General features: G+C 32.5%; 1 protein-coding gene across 1 annotated transcript; it reads right to left on the reverse strand.

Moving 5' to 3' along the window:
• Nucleotides 1–3,778: 3,778 nt before the first annotated feature.
• LOC132754898 (protein draper-like) lies at nt 3,779–9,257 on the reverse strand. Its single transcript, XM_060745648.1, has 6 exons — nt 9,042–9,257; nt 8,432–8,569; nt 7,741–7,878; nt 4,681–4,896; nt 4,146–4,349; nt 3,779–3,927 (listed from the first exon to the last, which is right to left on the reverse strand). The coding sequence occupies exons 1-6, from the start codon at nt 9,184–9,186 to the stop codon at nt 3,779–3,781; spliced, it is 990 nt and encodes a 329-aa protein (XP_060601631.1). The 5' UTR covers nt 9,187–9,257.
• Nucleotides 9,258–18,573: the final 9,316 nt, after the last annotated feature.

Consider the following 18,573-nt stretch of genomic DNA (forward strand, 5'->3'; position numbering starts at 1 on the left):
GTGCAAAATAATTATCATCCTTTTTCGAGTCAAGTGCATCACATGCTAGATACAACTTCATTTTCATACGCTGTACTTCTTTGGCCCTGGTTATCTGCAAGTAGATAGAAAAAGTGTCAACACTATATAAGATAAAACTGTATTGTAAAATAACTCAAATTTGAATAGTTATACTTAGAATATAGTGGCAATGATTCGGAGAGATTGGTTGCGCTCAGCCTAATTTTTTGACATGTTAATTAACAATACATTCATTATAAAAGCATTTTTAAGTGTAGTATGCAGACTTGAAGAGACTGTGTATATTGTATATATTATAGACAATATACAACCTTCAGAGCAGAATCTGCAACTATAGTAGAAATATGCAAGGCAAAAATCTTTTGGAGACAAATATTCTGGTTGTTTCTGGCAGTTATTGCTCAAAGAAGTTAAACTCATTGTGACGCCGTAATTTGTGAGACTGTTATTGAACATGTTCCATTGACTTTTCATGAGAACCTTCAGACGTTGTATTAGTTGTAGGGTAGACACGCTGATAATTACAACGGATATGATCCCAAGGCAATTTGCAGAAAGCATATTTTACTTTGTTGTCAGTATTGTATATACTATAAACGATTTGATTCCCATGTACTCTACGATGACATTATAGTTGTGTGGTCCTTCAGGAGCGAGTCCAGTAAGTAAGTGTTAATATAATACAGCTTAATCCGGTGCTAATGGGTTTTGGGAGATGTTGCACATTTACATTATCTCTCATAAATAGATTTTATCAAACCTAGTCTCCAATTTTTATATAATAATATTGTGATTTTCATTTCTACTAAACGATTGTTCATTTTCCAGACTTTTTAATAGTTGTTTTTGTTCGTTAATATAAATCTTTTTGTTTTAAATTTTCAATTTCCCGCCCTTTTTTCTTATACATGCGCCTTTTATTACGTTGTATTGACCAGAGAATATAATCATTTATTAAAAAAAAAAGAAGAAATATGATAATGTTTAATTTTGTTTTAAAGATAGTTAATTGTTAATTTATATCTACTTTTCGGGAACATATTTTTTAAAACGAATCAAACATAGCTCGGGGGGGAGCCCGACTTTTAAAAAAAACAAAAAAAAATAAAAGTTTCACAATGAAACTTCAAATTTTTGTCGTTTCCCAGGGGCATTCATAGAAAAAATTATCCGTCATTTTTGGAAATGTTTAAACGCACCGTTTTCGAAACATTGTACGTGAATTTACAAATTAATATTATGGACGATACACAAATAATCAGTATTTTCCTTTATACAGTTGACAAAAATAAGCATAAATGGTATACATGGACTGAATATTCCTCATTTGTACCAAATTGCAGATTTTGGGTTGTATAAAATACTTTCTAAATTATGAGTGTAAATGCAAAGGTTATACTTAACGATTGTAATACAAATATGTTCCATCTTTTTCCCTGTGAGATCAGTGGAACCGGCCGTTTACTGCACATAACATAGTCAAATATAAATCAGTTGAATTAGAATTTGACCTAAATCGTTCTCAAACTTTCAATAACGGAGTATTGAATGAGATCAAAGTAGCTTGCATCTCTTTTTGTAAGATGTATGCAAATCATACGCAAAATATATCTATCTATAAAATTTTACCATTGAGTACATCTAAAGTGTCATAATCAGGATCATCTTGAGCAGCTCGAGATTTTGGCGTTGAGTAGTGACTTTTATTGTTCTCTCTGTAATCAAAAGATATATTTTCAGCAAGAAAAAAAAAAAAAATAACTTGAAAATACATTAAAAAAAATTTTTTTAAATGTATTTCAAAAAGGACTTATCTCAAGACTTATTAATAAATTGAATTATTCCCTTTCAATTATAAAAACTGTGTCGTGCAGTAAAAAAAAGCCCAATTGATGTATATGAAACTTATTTTGCTTCTTTATTTTCTTTTGAAACACGAAGATAATTTTATAAAAAAAAAAAGATTAATTCAAAATAACATGAATCCATTAAAGCTTTTGAAGTTATGTCTTTTTAAATTTTAAATTTTTTAAACCTTTTTCTTTTTTTAAATATTAAAACACAAAATTAAGGCGCTATTTTGAAAATTATTGATCCTTTTGTAACCCCCGCTACGAACTGTTAAATTTCTTTTTCTTTTCTCCCGGTGGGTTACCAACTGTATACAAACAATAGAGGATTCGAAAAATATTTCAATGACTGAAAATCGGATGAAAATATAAGACTTGGTGTTCATTAAATAAATAAAATTCGATGTTACATGCTAAACAAAGACATTTTTATTTAATATATCACCCTTTTTAGTTGCTGACATTAATTTGTTAATGTTACGATATGCGATACAAATAAAGACGTCATCACAAAAATATTGCCAAATAAAGTTTCTTTACTTGTGTTCCGTTTTTAAAATAATCCATGCAGATATTCACGTCATCAAGCACATTTTACTCACAAAATAGTATTTTTGACAATGTTTCCACTTAAGATTAAAAAGGTCTTACACCGGCTGCTGTTACAAACATTGAGACCTTGACCATGAGGAAGCATAAAAATTCATAAACATCTGTACATTTTAACAAAGTTTGAAAAAAGCCCTTCATGAAGGAACATTTTTGTATAGCTGACATAAACTAGCATGACGTTTCACTTTCAAGGGTGGCATTGACTGTGATACATCAAACATTTGAGCCAAATGTTTACAGCAGTCACGAGATTCTCTAAATTTCACTTTCAAATGTGACCATCAGTAGGAACATCTTCACATTGCATATTTGCAGTAACAATTTGCGCAAAGCTTGATGAATAACATTTAGAAAGGTACAGGGTTTATAAAGTAGACGTGAAACTATTTATCATTTTGCTTCAGCAAGCACAATGCTAGCATTGATGCTGCCCATTTCCTTGTTGAGGTGAACATCTGAGGGAAGTTTAAAGAAAGTCCGGCAAGAGGTATTTAATTTAAATAGCAGACCTAAGTTACTAGGATATTACATCAACTCACCTTGATTACAATGGAAACCAGTGTATCTGTCTTGGCACCGTTTTCACATATCCCTAGTCGTTGTACATGTACCATCTGCACAAAAACAGCTCTTCACTACACTTGTCTCCAAAAGTGTTTTTCGGACATTCTTAGTAAAAACAAAATGTCAGTCTCAACTTACGACGCATTATAAACAAACATATACAAATTATGCCGTAATTCCAGCATAAGTTTAAATAAAATATGAAATGAATCATAAACAAGGGCGCCTTATTACAAATTTAAAAGTAAACATTTTTACATAAAGATGTTTTTTTTTTCCAATTTTAAGATTTCAAGATTGTATACGGAAATATTGAAGGCTGAAGTGTACAGGGTAGGTAATCACGTGATATTTGTTTACCGTAACATCGGTCACCCCTTCTTGTAACAGCTATCTGTTCGTTATTTCTTTCAATACTTCACAAATAAACATATTCTAGTAAATATTTGCCTATTGCAATGTAATAAAACTTGTCGTAACTTTTTTACTTTTGCAGTTATAGTAGATTGTTTTCTTTGCGGCAATACTATGATTAAAATATATGTCACAATTCCTGTAAGCATATTGGAATACACGCTATACTGGAAATATATGTTACCATTGATATCGCATCTCAAAAAGGGGTTTTCATAATTGAATTTGGCCCGTTATCATAATTTATCTATATTTAAGGTTAAAATACAAAAAATATTTTTTGAAAAATCAAAAATTTTTTGAGATGTAACACAAGTTCATTGAAGCTTTCTTTTGTTACAAATGTACCAAACCCAACCAACTTTAAAGCTCTGCTGACAATATCCCTTTTTTTTATCACATGCACGTTCATCGGCACAGTGACAAATTTGGGAGCATTCCTCGCCAAATGTTCCTACCTCACATTCTGTAAAACATGAAGTCCTCATCATTTTTCTGCCATAAATCAAATTTTACATTTAGCAAACAAATTGCCTCTAAAATCTATTAAATATCTTGTATTAATTGAAGAACACTGACTTGACTATGATTTGCGATTCATAAACTAGCTAGCAATAATTCAAATAATACCGAGACAATAAATAGAAATGTACATTAATCCGAGTTGAGAATAAAAGTGCTCACCCCCTTCAGTCACCAAAACTTCACACAAAGTCAGGATGCCTGGTCTCTCGATCTTAATATATCTTGTTAGCTGATTTGAAAAAGTTAGCACATGTTCATTTCCATCCACTCGCCTCGTGGTATTTTCAACCAGATGATATGAATTTTGTCCAGTATTATTAGCAAAATAAAGCTTGAAATCTGTAAGTTGTTTATATTTTCCCTCTAAAACATACAGATAAGTAAATATTAACCATATAGAAAAAATTAATAAAAAAAGCATACTTCTTGAAATAACGAAATAAATACCCAAACCAAAACACAAAAAGGCAATTATAATAAAATCAGTGCAGTTTGACTAAACCTGTAAATAGACAGAAATTGTAAGCTCCAGCTTCCTTTCTAATCGTCTCTCCCCACCACACCTATCTCCTAGTTTCGGCTTCAGCAGAAATTAACATGTTGATTTTTAAATAAAAAACAAAGTTTTGCGTTATATTTACAGAAAGTTCCACATTTCTTACAATATAAGCAGACAAAACAGATACATACTAACCGTTGTCTCTACTGTACACAGTAACGCTACTGATAGGATACCGTTGTCCTAAATCTACCATCCACCAAGACAATTGGGAATTCTTTGTGCCGCTGCAGCAATTGCAAACCTCAGGTATTGGACCAATTTTTCCATCAATTGCGCGATTTGAAGTCCAATTAAGTAATATTGATGACATAGCTGTTTGCACATCCAAGCGCCTCAAAATGTTTATATCTATTTATATACAACATCAAAATAACTAATTATAAAATACATAAAATGAAAACATTAATTCTTTTAAGATATCTGTGAACAGTGCGTTTTAGACATCTCAATTACAATGGTATAGAAAACATTGTTACACAATTAGGTTACACTGTTTTCTTTTATTATGCAACACCAATACGTAAATAAAATTATTTACGTTTGTTAATCTTCAGGCCCACTTCATAAAGATTAAAGGATCAAGATCAGGACAGCCGTTTATATTTACTTAATGAATTGACATCTTTATTTATGACAGTTGGTGCAATGTATATTGCTATGAAAGGGGCGTCCGTTGCCGAGTGATTAAGTTTGTTGACTTCAAACCACTTACCCCTCACCGCTGTGGGTTTGAATCCCGACATGATAAGATTTTTTATGTGAGGAAGCTATCAAGCTAGCTTACGGAACGTGGGTGTTTCTTCTCAGGTGGTGTCCGTTCGTGCCTGAAAGAATGTACGAAAGGCATCTGAGGTCTTCCTCCAACAGTATCACTGAAACGTTGCCATATGACATATACTGTGTCTGTGATACGTAAAATCCAATCATTGAAACAAACACATATTGCAAGGAAATTACAAGAGAGATAAAAATTATATCAAAATGTACCCTGAAAGAAGACTGAATAACATAAAACATATTGCAGGGGAAAGGATATATCAGAAAATAAATACAAAGACATAATTAAGTTTCTTATCCCTCAATTTTGATCATCGCAAAAAAAACCTTAAACCTTTGAAATATATGTGTATTAGCTTTTAAACTACGTTTACTAGTTATTAGATATAGTTAATATAATTTCACTAATTCATCAATATTTATCTGTCGATATACAAGGGAATGTTTAAAGATTTGTGGTAATCGTATCGAGGAAAGAAAGTGTCTAATGGCCTGGCGGCTTAGCGACATAACGGGCTAAAGTTGTTGTTGAAATTTGAAACAATTAAAACGGTTATAAATGAAGTTCTTCAGACACATATTGTGAGTTAAACGATGTCAGCAGAACAAGGATTTGAAAGACGTTTTTAATTTTATCATTTTTGTACGGTTATTTTTCCAAATGCGACTATCACATAACTGGATTCAACGAAACACGTAAATGTGATGGTAGAAAAAGTAAAAATAACGAAACAACGATGGTGAAAGCGCGATGCAGAAAAATTGAAAAAAAAAACGAAACCATGATAGTGAAAACTCGATATAACTTCGATTCGACTTTTCACCACCGTATGTTTTCGTTTCTCCCCTGTTTTATATTGTTGCTGTCAATCTCACGTTGTCAAACCGCTACACTGCAAAGCCGTCAACTCCCTACATCTGAGTAATAATAATATGTTTTATTAGGCATTATGCAATGTACGTACACGTCAACCTGAAATTTGTTTGTTAGTCAGCATTCATGTCATTTAATTCGTCTAACACGGTTCCACTGCTCGACAGATCAATTGGAATTGATACTAATACATTGGTAAATTGTTATATAATAATTTGTACCAAATGACAATGGTCATACACGTTTTTAAAGTAATAATAGAAAATATATCTACTAAATTGTATAAACGAGTGTTCTTGTATCGTGGCATAAGTGATTTGTTGTATTGTAATGATCGATTTAATGATATGCGAAATATGTAAAATCTATAGATGATGAAACGAAATTTCTCATTAAAAAGTATAACCCAAACATTTCCAAAATTAATCTACATGTATTAAATTTTGTAAAAAATCGGAGACATAGCAAAAGTTTTATCATTGCAATTTGTGTAACAATATAATGTCTCAAATGAAAAACACATTTGAAGACAGATGAACAGTAATATCCGAATGGCCGATAATTTAAGCCAACTTAACAATGATGTACACTTCAATTTAGTGCAAATATATATTCAAAACAAAGAAATCTTTCATAAGATTATTTTGAAAAAGAAATCTGTAAACTGCTGTCATTTACAGTTACTTTTTTCTTTGAACGTTAAACTAATTCCAATTTCTAATATAATTGCCTGAAACATTATACAATACTTATAGCAAACTTTTGATTTAAGAAATAACATCAGCCTTAGAGGTGTAAATCGGCTATTTAACACCGGTTTGGAGTTTTGATGCTTCGGAATTGACCACGAAGGCCTTAGGCCTGAGTGGTTAATTTTTTCGCATCAAAAAGACAAAACTGGTGTTAAATAGCCGATATACACCTCTCAGGCCGATGTTATTTCGATTATATCACGATAAAACAAGGAAAATCACTAATTTTTTCGAGCGGAAATAACTTCCGGTGCCGATTTTCGAAAAACGCTGTTCGATTATTGCACCCTACTGTTGCAAAGATATAAAAATTATTAAACAAAATAAATAATAACAAAAAACGTTATTTTATCAAGTTTTCAACAATAAAAACTTACGTCATATTGTATTTACATCAGTGCCACATTTATCATTCTTGTATGTATGAAATAACGTCAGCTTATTTATGAATTAGTTGTTTACTTACGATGACGTCATTACGCTGCTTACGGATTGGCGCCGTTTTGTCAAAATATTTATTAACTGATATGGACCAAATATGAAGCGTTAGTGTATTAGAGATATTATTTCGGTATTGTATGATAAGAAAACATTAAGAACTGAAAATATAAATAAAAATGTTTTTATTGTTGCTTTAAAAGGCTTTGTAAACTATATAATCGAGGGTGAAAACATAAAAGACGCATCTAACCAGTGTTTATTGGCAGTTTAAAACCAGTTTTTTTCGTTCTTTGTCTATAGTGACAAAATCACGTGGAGTGATAGAATTTATGGTTAAAGGAAACGTACCTTCGCTGCAGGTTGGTAGAAGCCATCCGGGGTCACATTGCCCAACAAAGCATGTTCCATTAGTATTATCACAAAAAGTACCATCTTTACAATTGCAAGTGTTGTTGCATCCATCACCAAACTTTCGAACATCACAAACTACAATAAGGTTTCAATGAAATGTCTCTGAGTAAGTTGATAAAGCTTAACTTGCAAGTTTTAACGCTTTTGATCGAACTTCAATTAATAAAAAATAATCACCCGATATTTTAAGCCGTGGGCACAAAAGTACTGAATGATATACTTTAAATGGTTAGATTTGATACTTTAAGGATTAAAAAAAGTGATTATTTTTGATATCATAAAAAACTTGTATTTAGCAAATGCAAGGAATGTTTTCGTGTAGTTTCATATAAAATAAAATGTGTCTTTTAAAACTCCTGTTCCTGTTGCATTATCATGGTTCTTAAAATTGTATCGTGAGCATAAATAAACAAGCATTTCTAGAAATCATGAATTAGATGAGTAAGCGCATATATATCGTTAACGAGAGTAATGAATTATGTTGTAAGATATTAATAATAGTATTTGTAATTACCAGGCTTTCTATAATGTTAATGTATGATTGTCTTTAGGAAGTATCTTCAAATTAAAACAAAATCTAATTAAAAGTTGTACAATCAGCAATATCATTTACATATTTGTTATTTACCATTTTCACAAGCCTCTCCTTGCCACCCTGCTAGACAACCCGGTGTCTGACATTTACCTGTTACTTGGTTACATGCACGATTATCTTTACAATGGCATTTATGTGTACAACCAGTTCCAAAATATCCAATGTCACATTCTGAAAAAGTTTACTTAAATTATCGATTCTGCAATAATATTTACCTGATACTTAACTGATATGCAGTGACAGTGGTATATGTGGTTTAATCTACGAGTACATAAGGTTTGTTTATAAAATTATTACCTTAATGCCGTTTAAAATCCGAAAATAATGTTTTTATAGAAATATTTTATAAACACGTAATCTGAAGCCAGGAAAATAAAGTCGCTTGTAATACTTATAGAAATTTCATCGATGCAATATTTACAGTTTGCAGTATAAGTCAAAATGTATTTCAGAATGTTTAGTATCAGTAAATACAATGCATTTAAATTTGACCAATTAAAATATTACCTAATACTTATGCTCATTAGATAACAAATGTAACAAGGCAAGTCCGGGTAGAATTGTTACACGGAAACATATTTAACCAAATATGCTAGGAATGTTCCTTAATCAATTAAGAAATTATTATTTTGATTCTTGTTACCTTTCTCATATAATTTCAATTCACACAAAGTCATCACTCTCTGTGACAACTCTACTAAAACGAATTGCGCAATTAATGGTTTTACTAGTATCGTGGTAAAGTGTCGTTTGCTTGTCATTTTTGGAACCATGTAAATATTTGTCATATTTACTGACGGGTTTACTGTCGTTGAGTAATTGCCAGCATAAACTATTGCATGTTCTAACAGTTCGTTTTCACCTGTATTGAGATAAGTTTCAAACTTTTGATTAATCTATAAAAAATATGTGTGTATGCGTATTCCAATACATGACATTTTATTTTTACAAAGCTATAATAAGTAAAAACAGTAACTGTTGTCTTCTCTTTATATAATTGCTATTTGAGTAAGAAATTACCTTATAAATAATACACTGGTTTGACTTAGTAGTAATTTGTGATTGTATCTTAGTGTTACATAACACTAAATTTTTCATTATAAAACATTACATAAAATTTTTTTGAAACTCATTTACCTGACTCCCTCCAAAAAATTTTGTAAAATCAGGGATTTTTGTTTAAATCAATTTGCCACCCTGGGGGCCCCCATTTTTTAAAGCAAAAATTTTCTTTATTACTAAAAATTTTGGGAACCCCCTCTATTTTCCCCGATTAAAATCTTGTGGGGTTTTAATTTGGGGAAAAGGTGTACTAACTGATGGTACTAATTTTTTCGAATACTTTATTTCATTTAAACTGAAAAAAAATCATATATTTTTAAAAACGTATTGAATTCTAAACATGGTAATATTTACTTAATAAACAAAAGATATGAAACACCCTTTCACGTTGTGCAGTATGGCCTTGAACACCCGTGTAATTGTTCACTGTACAATGGACAAAAGGCATGTTGGGACACAGAGTATTAAAATGCTATGTGATTTACTTACATATTCTGAAAAGCTTTTATTTCTTTAAATAGTTAATACTGATTTCTAAAATAAAAAAATATTTGCATTTGAGAAAATTGCAAAATTAGTTTATAGTTGAGTGCAATTTTGAATACGTTAATAAGGCATGAATAAAAATGAAACTTAACAATTAATGTCCCAAGTAACTTTCCATGATTTGTTCATTAACTTTTCTAAAATGTTTAAAAGTAATTTATACAAGCTGAAACCGACAAAAATAATAATATGCCACATTCATGTAGTCTAAAAAAGAATGTTTGGCCGCATAAAGCTCTTAATTAATATAGCTCTTCATGGATATTTATTTGCCGATACCTTACTACAATTGCCTTTATTCAAAAAAGTTTTATACGTTGATAAGTCCTTTTTTCACGGATCAAGCTCCCAATATATAACATGCAATTAATTTTGTTGAACTATGTTAGTGTTCTCATATATAACACAAATGTTAATACGCCATCATTATCATTACAATCAATATCACCATCAGTACCATCGTCAGCATTACAACTGTAATTTTAATTATCGCCTGTTATCATCATTATCGCTATCATAAGGTCATCATCTCATCATCATCAGTACATCTTCAACAAAACCATCATCATCATTATTAACATTATTAATTCAAGATTTTTAAAGGAAATTTTAAAAAGGGCAAGTAAAAACTTGAAACCCGGGGAACCATATCAAAATTTGTGTCGGGGAAATTTTGAAACCATAGGGTTTGAACTTTTCCCGGTTGTCAAAAATGGTTTTTTAAATGCGTGCTTTTTTTTCGTAAAATCGTGCGTCCCGTATTTTCGACAAACTTTGCTTTTGTTTAAAACCTTTTAATTGCATCTTTTACAACTTTTAAAACTTTTTAAATTTTTTTCGTGTTTTCAGTTTCGTTTTTTCGTGCGTTTAAAAAGCGTGCTTTTTTGCTACCCCGAACTTTTTGCGTGCGTTGCGTTCGTCAAACGTTTAAGTACCGTTTTGTGTCTGTTACTATTGAGAAATTAAAACCCAATATTTTAAAACAGATCTTTTTGTAAATTTGGGTTTTTTTTTTTTAAAAGTTTCGGGGCCCTTTTTGAAGAACAAAAATATTATATAGAGAGTTATTATTGTGATATTTTTATTTTTAAAAGTTTGTGACCTTATGATGAATACCGGATTTCGACGTGCTTTACGCCGAAGTTTGGTTTAAATCTTTTTTTACATAAGCTGAGGATTTAATCACTATTTAATTGCAACATGTTTGATATTCAATTCAGCAAACATGTGTCTATATGCGTACCAATATATTCGATATCAGGTTCATTAGACACAATATGATGGTATCCGAATCCTATTTATCAGGGTGATATTAAATTTAGACAATTCCTTACCATTATTCATATTTCTTTTTCTTATTAACAGTTTTGTATTGATATGTAACAGCCTGGCAGAGACTCGAAGCCCTGACACTCGGAATACATGTACATTTACCATTTCGCGGCTCTTCCCGTTGAGGTATTTGGCCGCTTACACTTTATTCCCCTAAATACTGAACAGTTCTAAACCGTAAAATACTTCCCTGCTATATATGCAAATATTTTCTCGAATTTCCCAGGGTTAAAGAGCATTGTGAATTAAACTCTGGGCCATATGGCAGTCACAGTGACCCGAACTCGTGACCCTCAGATTACCGTACCGCGTCTCTATCGACTGAGCTGTCCGGTCGCTTACACCTTTTATGTGCTTAAACGTGAACACCTCTTACCCATGACAGATACGGTTAGATAGCATTAAAAACAGGTAAAATAATTCTGAATTAACAGCATTGAAAAAAAACAATATACATGCACACATTCTTTTGACAAAATTAAAAATTACAATTATATTATGAGTATTATAATATATATTTTTTACTGTAATGGGATGAGACGTTTATTGATAGTTCCTTTATTTATACATGTATAGTTAAAGCTTAACTAATTAATACATTGTACCATTTCTTTATTTTTGTACAAATGAAATTGTACATAATAAAATCTACGGTGGCTGATTTGTGCCATGTTGTACCTTTGCTTTGGTAGGCACCAGACGAAAACTTTAAAAATAAGACTTATAAGTTTGATTGTATTTTTGCCCGGCGTCCATGGCACTTTGTTGTTTTCCATGTCTTCTTAGAAAATAATGATATACATGAATATACCAAAATTTGATATTTTAAACTGGTCTGATACATCCCACAGAAAGGTTTAAAGTGTCTAAATGATTGGTCCAAAGTGTCCAATGTATGGGCCGAAGTGTCCAAATATCCTGTTTGAAATGTCCCGAAAACTGTTCTGAAGTGTCTTAAAATCTGGTTTGATATGTCTGGTAAGAAATGTCTATTGTCTGAAATGTCCCTTTACCAACTCAGCCACCATAAAATTTAGTCTTATTCAAGAGTGCAAGAAAACACCTACATGTACTATGTTAAAAGTCTGTAGTGGGATTGATTCTGTTTTAGAACTGAATATTGAAACCAGTGGCTCTCCATAATATAAATAAGATGTAAATAAATTCATTAAGTAAATCTGTCCCAAAGTTAGACATGTATTCACAACATACAGGCTTAGCCAACCTTAATAATATTCCCATTACTCTATAATAGAAACAAAATAACACCGGCTATATACGGGTAAGTGCCGATGCTAACCCGGTGTATTCCTGGTTGATACCTTGGAGACCCGCCTACACGTCCATCCCGACCATCACTGATTTCACCACGGTTTAGCTACGGGTGATGCTGGTATTGTCACGGGACGCACCGGTAATGCACCGAAGCCTCCCTGTTCAAGTTTATTAAAAACACTAGATTTCAGCCAGCGAGTCGGATGTGTCGCCTTGTGAACAATATAGTTTAGGAGAAATGGCTAGGACAAAAAATGAAATATGAAAATTAACAAAAGGCAATAACTCAAAAAAAGGAGTGCAGAACAGCAGTTTCTATGCACTGCACTTGTTATCAATAAGATCTATCATCATGAAGTTTCAAGTCCATATCTTTTATAATTTATGAGAAATGGCCTGGACAAAAATAAAGTATGAAAATTAATAAAGGGCAATAAATAACTCAAAAAAGGAGTGCAGAACAGCAGTTTCTGTACACTGCACTTTTTCTTAATGAGATCTATCATCCTGTCCATATCTTTTATACTTTAGGAGAAATGGCCTGGACAAAAATAAAGTATGAAAATTAACAAAGGGCAATAAATCAAAAACCTTAAAGTACCGGTTTTTGTGCACTGCACTTCATCTCAATGAAACCTATCATCCTGTGAAGTTTCATGTCCAAAGCTTTTATAATTTAGGACAAATGGCCCGGACAAAAATAAAGTATGAATATTAAAAAGGGCAATAACTCAAACCTCAAACAATAAGTAATGCAGAGTACCAGTCCATAGGCACTGCACTTCTTCATAATGAGATCTATCATCCAATGAAGTTTCAAGTCCAAAGCGGCCCGTACAAAAATAAAGTATGAAAATTAACAAAGGGCAAAAACTCAAAAATTAAGAAGTGCAGAGTTCAATTTTCTTGTGCACTGCACTTCGGGCCATTATGCATACTAAGTTTGAAGTCAATCCGACTTATAATGACTGGCTTATGCTCGGCACAAGATTAATGGGACGCCGACACGGACACCGACAACGACTCCGACAAAAGTAACCCCGATATGTCGCCTTTTTCAAGGCGACACAATAAAACTGCTCGACAACATTTACATCAGTCATTTGGTAAAAAAGGGAGGGCTGCAATAGAAAGGAAAGGGGAAGAAAGTTGGGAAAACTGTGCATACAATGCCTACAGAGGTTGAGGGCAGTCAGGAAAGTTCGCTTCAGAAGAAATAGCAATGAATGGCCATTTTTGCTCTTCACTAAACAAAGTTATCAAAAGTAGCACTTCAAGTTCTTTAAATTGCCAGTTATCAGCATAAGGTCGTGACGCCACCGTCTATCACCAAAGCTTATTTTATTAACAATCTGAATATCAAAAAAAAATATTATTGGATGAATCCTGTTGCAGGATACCTTTACGTATGGATTAATGGAAATCAACTCTAAAGTACATGATACAGCCAGTCACACAAAATATCCATTATTCCATTCTATTTATTAATAGAAAAACAATAAGGAAGTTCCTGTGTAGTCTGATAAGCACGCTACCAATAACCTAGTTGTTTATAAACAGTTAGAATAGTCTGTCTGAGATAGACAGATAAGGACAAACAATTTGGTAAACATGAGTTGCTTCCCTTTAAACAAGAGACAAACTGGAATTAATTGTTAAAAACATGCATGTCACATGCTTGAGCTCAATGAGCTGTCTAGTATTTACTGTATTAATTTGAATAACTTAATATAAGGAGATTGACATATTTCTGGGGATGTTTTTTTTTAATTTTTGCGGTGCCCTTGCTTCACTTGAGCTAGATAGGTTAACAACTCATCTTTAATCCAGGAGTTCTGCACTTACCATTTTGGGTTTTTAAGGTATATTTCAGCTTATAATTCTTTTTTCTACGGAAGCGTCCTGGTGCCAATTTAACATGTTCTATAAAAAAAGATAACTCCTACGTAGGACTTTGTAACTCCTACGTAGGAAATATAAAAACCTAATTAGGAGTTTTAAAGTCCTACGTAGGAGTTTAAAAGTAGGATGACTTTATAAGTGTTCCTCTACTTATAAAGTCCTACGTAGGAGTTATAAACTCCTAATTATGCTTTTTTATCTTCTACGTAGGAGTTACAAAGTCCTACGTATGACTTATAAAATCCTACGTAGGAGTAATAAACTCCTAATTAGGCTTTTCTATCTCCTTCGTAGGAGTTTTCAATTCTTATAGAACATGTTAAATTGGCACCAGGACGCTGCCGTATTTTTCTGTACCAATTGTGGAGGGGGTGGGAATGTGAGATGGCCTGAGATAGCTTAGTCAGTGCAGCCCCCATATGGTATTCTGATTGTCCGGGGTTTGATATCGGGGCAAAATGTAGAGCCATGGTGGTATATAGCTGAGACGTGTTCTCTATACTCATGAAAAAATTGTGGAGTTCAATATGGCAGGGATGTCAAATTATTAACTGTTCAATGATTAGGGAAGGGGATATTGAAGAAACCGTATAGGTCAGTTGGTAGAGCTTCGGAATGGTATTCAAAGTGTCCATGCAAGCCTCCCAGATTTGAGCCCCAGTCAGGCTTCACAGTTACTTTCGGGAACCAACATAGGGCCAAGACTGTATAAACACTCTCTACTGAGTGTAAAGAGTTCTCCTCTGTAACATTTAAAACAACAATGTAAAATTTACTTGGAGTTTCATACTATCACCTATTCCACAGGGGACTGTGATGGTATGAAACGATGGTATAAAAGTCCTATTCACATTCTGCCTATTCAAGGACGAATTTCAATAAAGCAGGGATATATGTCATGGTTCCAAACTGTCCACTTTTTAGGGAGGTGATGTGTAAGCAGCCTGATAGTTCAGACTCAGGGGTTCAAGTCTCGGTAAGGCAGCATATTTTTTAAACTTGTGACAGTAATACCATATATTTAATGTTGCTTAGTAATAATTTAGAATACTAATACATATTAAACGCATGTCAATAAATTTCAATTTTAAGCGATATGAAAAATATTTTCTGCTGCGCTGTCTTTGTAAATCTAATAACTTTACATTTTACACATGATTCACAAATTCTTGGAGTCCCATTCTTGACTCCTCCCCATCTTGTACTAATGGAGGTGCATGAGATTGACCGGTTTCATTATTTTCCTCATTTTTTCCACTCGATTACTGTTTAAATACAGTTTCAGAAAAAAATAAAAGTGCATTCTTAATATTTATATATACTCATATTGTAATGCCCTAGAAATTTTACCATTTTTGTGATTTCACTGGATTTTAGTATTGTTTATTTCTACTTTCACTTTCGTTTTAAGAAGCTTTTACAGGCGACAACACAGTAAATTATTCGGTGTCCTAATGAAACATACAGGATCAACTTAAATCTACCTGTTGTGCCAGTAATTTTATCCTCTTGATTCTGGAAGCTTTTCTCTTAATGTTATCCATTTCCCTTAATGTTATCCGTGGTAGAGTCCTGTGTTTTTTTTATCTGTTTTCGTGACTTCTGTCAAAATAGATAATTCCGTTATTTTACACTCAAGTTTTTAAAGTTCGATTGTTTATGATGCAGCTTCACTTAATAGCGAGCTCGACGAGCTGACCCGAAGGGCCTGTTCGCCAAGCGTTCTTTACGATAACGCGAGTACCAGCTAAGTGACGGTTTTGAAAACTTTCGTCCGAAGTACCGAATTAACACATCGCAACTTTTCGAATTACAAGATAACGATAAAAGCCGATGTACTTTGATTGCACTTATATAGGAACCATAATAGAAAGGGGGAACCAGAATAAACGGAAGCAGTGTATAAATTACTGAATGATAATTTTAAAACGGAAAATGTAAAATAAAAATGAACGATTATTTTAACCGGCTATTCTAACCCTCTTGTTAAATTATTAATGGATGTAAGCCAATCTCAAGAATCACTATTAGAAGATCATTTATTACTCACTAACCGTTTTAATTTACATAGATGTTCAGATTATTGTCTTAGAGCTACTAAGTCAGGAAACAAACAATGTAGAATGGAATTTGGTACAAGTGATATGCCTGGTAAACAATTACGTGACCACCCAGCCTTAGTGAAAGACAAAAATGGATCACTTCGCATTGAAATGACCAGAGATCACCCTATGCTGGTACAGCATTCTAAGTTTCATACACAAGGCTGGCGTGCAAATGGTGATATCTCTTTAATACTCTCAAAAAGTTCACCAGACAATCCCTCTGTAGATGAAATTATTGCAACTGAAAAATATATAACTGGATATGCTTGTAAAGGTAATCAACCAACTGGCGCTGTTTCAGATCTTTTTAATGACATGGTAAATTGTGCAGATACATCAAATGGTTCTAATGCTAAAACAATCTGTAATAAAGTTTTGATTAATACTGTAAAGAGAGACATTTCTTCTGTTGAAGCTTCATTTGAATTATCATCACTTCCATTGTATAGAAGTAGTCATACTTTCAGATCAGTTAGTTTATCAGGTGCCAGAATACTTGAAAAAGATGGTCAAATTATCTCCAGGAACAATGCACTTGATCAATATCTTTCCAGAGATAAAAATACAAATATGTCTTTTTATGAATTTGTTTGTCAAAGTGATAAATTTCCCGTATTTTCGGAATGTTCACTAAATGCAACTTGGCCACTACATGAAGAATACAGCAAAATGTTTTTTTCTCCACTGGCCAAGTTGGAGGCCAATTTCAGACATTAATGATGAAAATGTTACCTGGAATAAAAAATGAAACAATTTATTCTTACTGATCAATGTCCAAATTTTCTTAAAGCTGGACTGGAAAGAAACAGCAAAGCATAAACAAAATCAAGACAATGAAAGTGATGATGATTTAGCAATTTCTTCTCAACAGCCAGAATGGATGGATGCTATCAGACCAAATATTGAATATGATTGCCCTGTTACTGATTCTGATTATAACGATGGAGGTGAAACATATGATTGGAATAAAACTAACTGTCGATATTCGGAAAGTCTGGCTAACACTATATACCATACAGAAATTTTGTGAACGCAACTCCTCTTAAACCGCATGACAGATTTTGTTTAAACTTCCAGGGATGAACAACCATCATGTGTAGATGGTAGTAAAGGAAGGAATTTTTGCTGCTACTAAATTTAACAGAGTTATGGCCCTTTGTTGATTTTTTCACTATATACCATATTTATATATATTTATATATATATGTTGTCAGTGGGGGCATTTGGACACAGTTCTTGTTGCATTTAATATCATTATGAACAAAATAACAGAATTTTCTAATAAAACTTTTAAGATTTTCAACCATTAACAATGATTGTAACTGGTACTGTTGGTTCTGGCAAATCATACTTAATTAAATATTTAATAAAATCAGTAAGATTACATTTTCAAACAAATAAGTCTATTCAAGTAATTTGTTCTGCTTGCAACAGTGCCAACATCATTTAAGGTGTGACATTGCACAGTTTCTTAAAAGTTCCTACAAATTATAAAGGATCTTCAACCCAATTGTGATGGATTGAAAGTTCTTCTGGTTGATGAACGTTCTCTTATAGGTGCATTAACCTTAGTTTGAATGGAATTCCATTGTCGTAACGGTGTAAATCAAGGAAAGAATTGTAATCAATCTAAGGGCGGTCTTCATGTTGTTATTTTCTTTGGAGATGATGTTCAATTACCACCTGTTTGATATCCTCAAGTATATGATTGTAATAATTCTTCACCAGCAGCAATACATGGGTTGCTTGTTTGGAACGAGTTTTCAGTTGCTGTCACACTTAATACAATTGTCCGTCAAAACAAGGATGCAAATGATTTTCGAAATGCTTTACAATCTCTTAGAAATTATAATGTTACACCACATAATCAAGCTTGGGAGCATAACAAACAAAAAATCTTAAACGTTAATAAAATATTCCCCAAAGCGAAGATTACATGTGTTTGTAAAGGTC

This window comes from Ruditapes philippinarum, unplaced genomic scaffold (assembly GCF_026571515.1).
Source record: "Ruditapes philippinarum isolate M1 unplaced genomic scaffold, ASM2657151v2 ctg21730_1_1_1_1, whole genome shotgun sequence".
NCBI classification, from domain to species: Eukaryota; Metazoa; Mollusca; class Bivalvia; order Venerida; family Veneridae; genus Ruditapes; species Ruditapes philippinarum.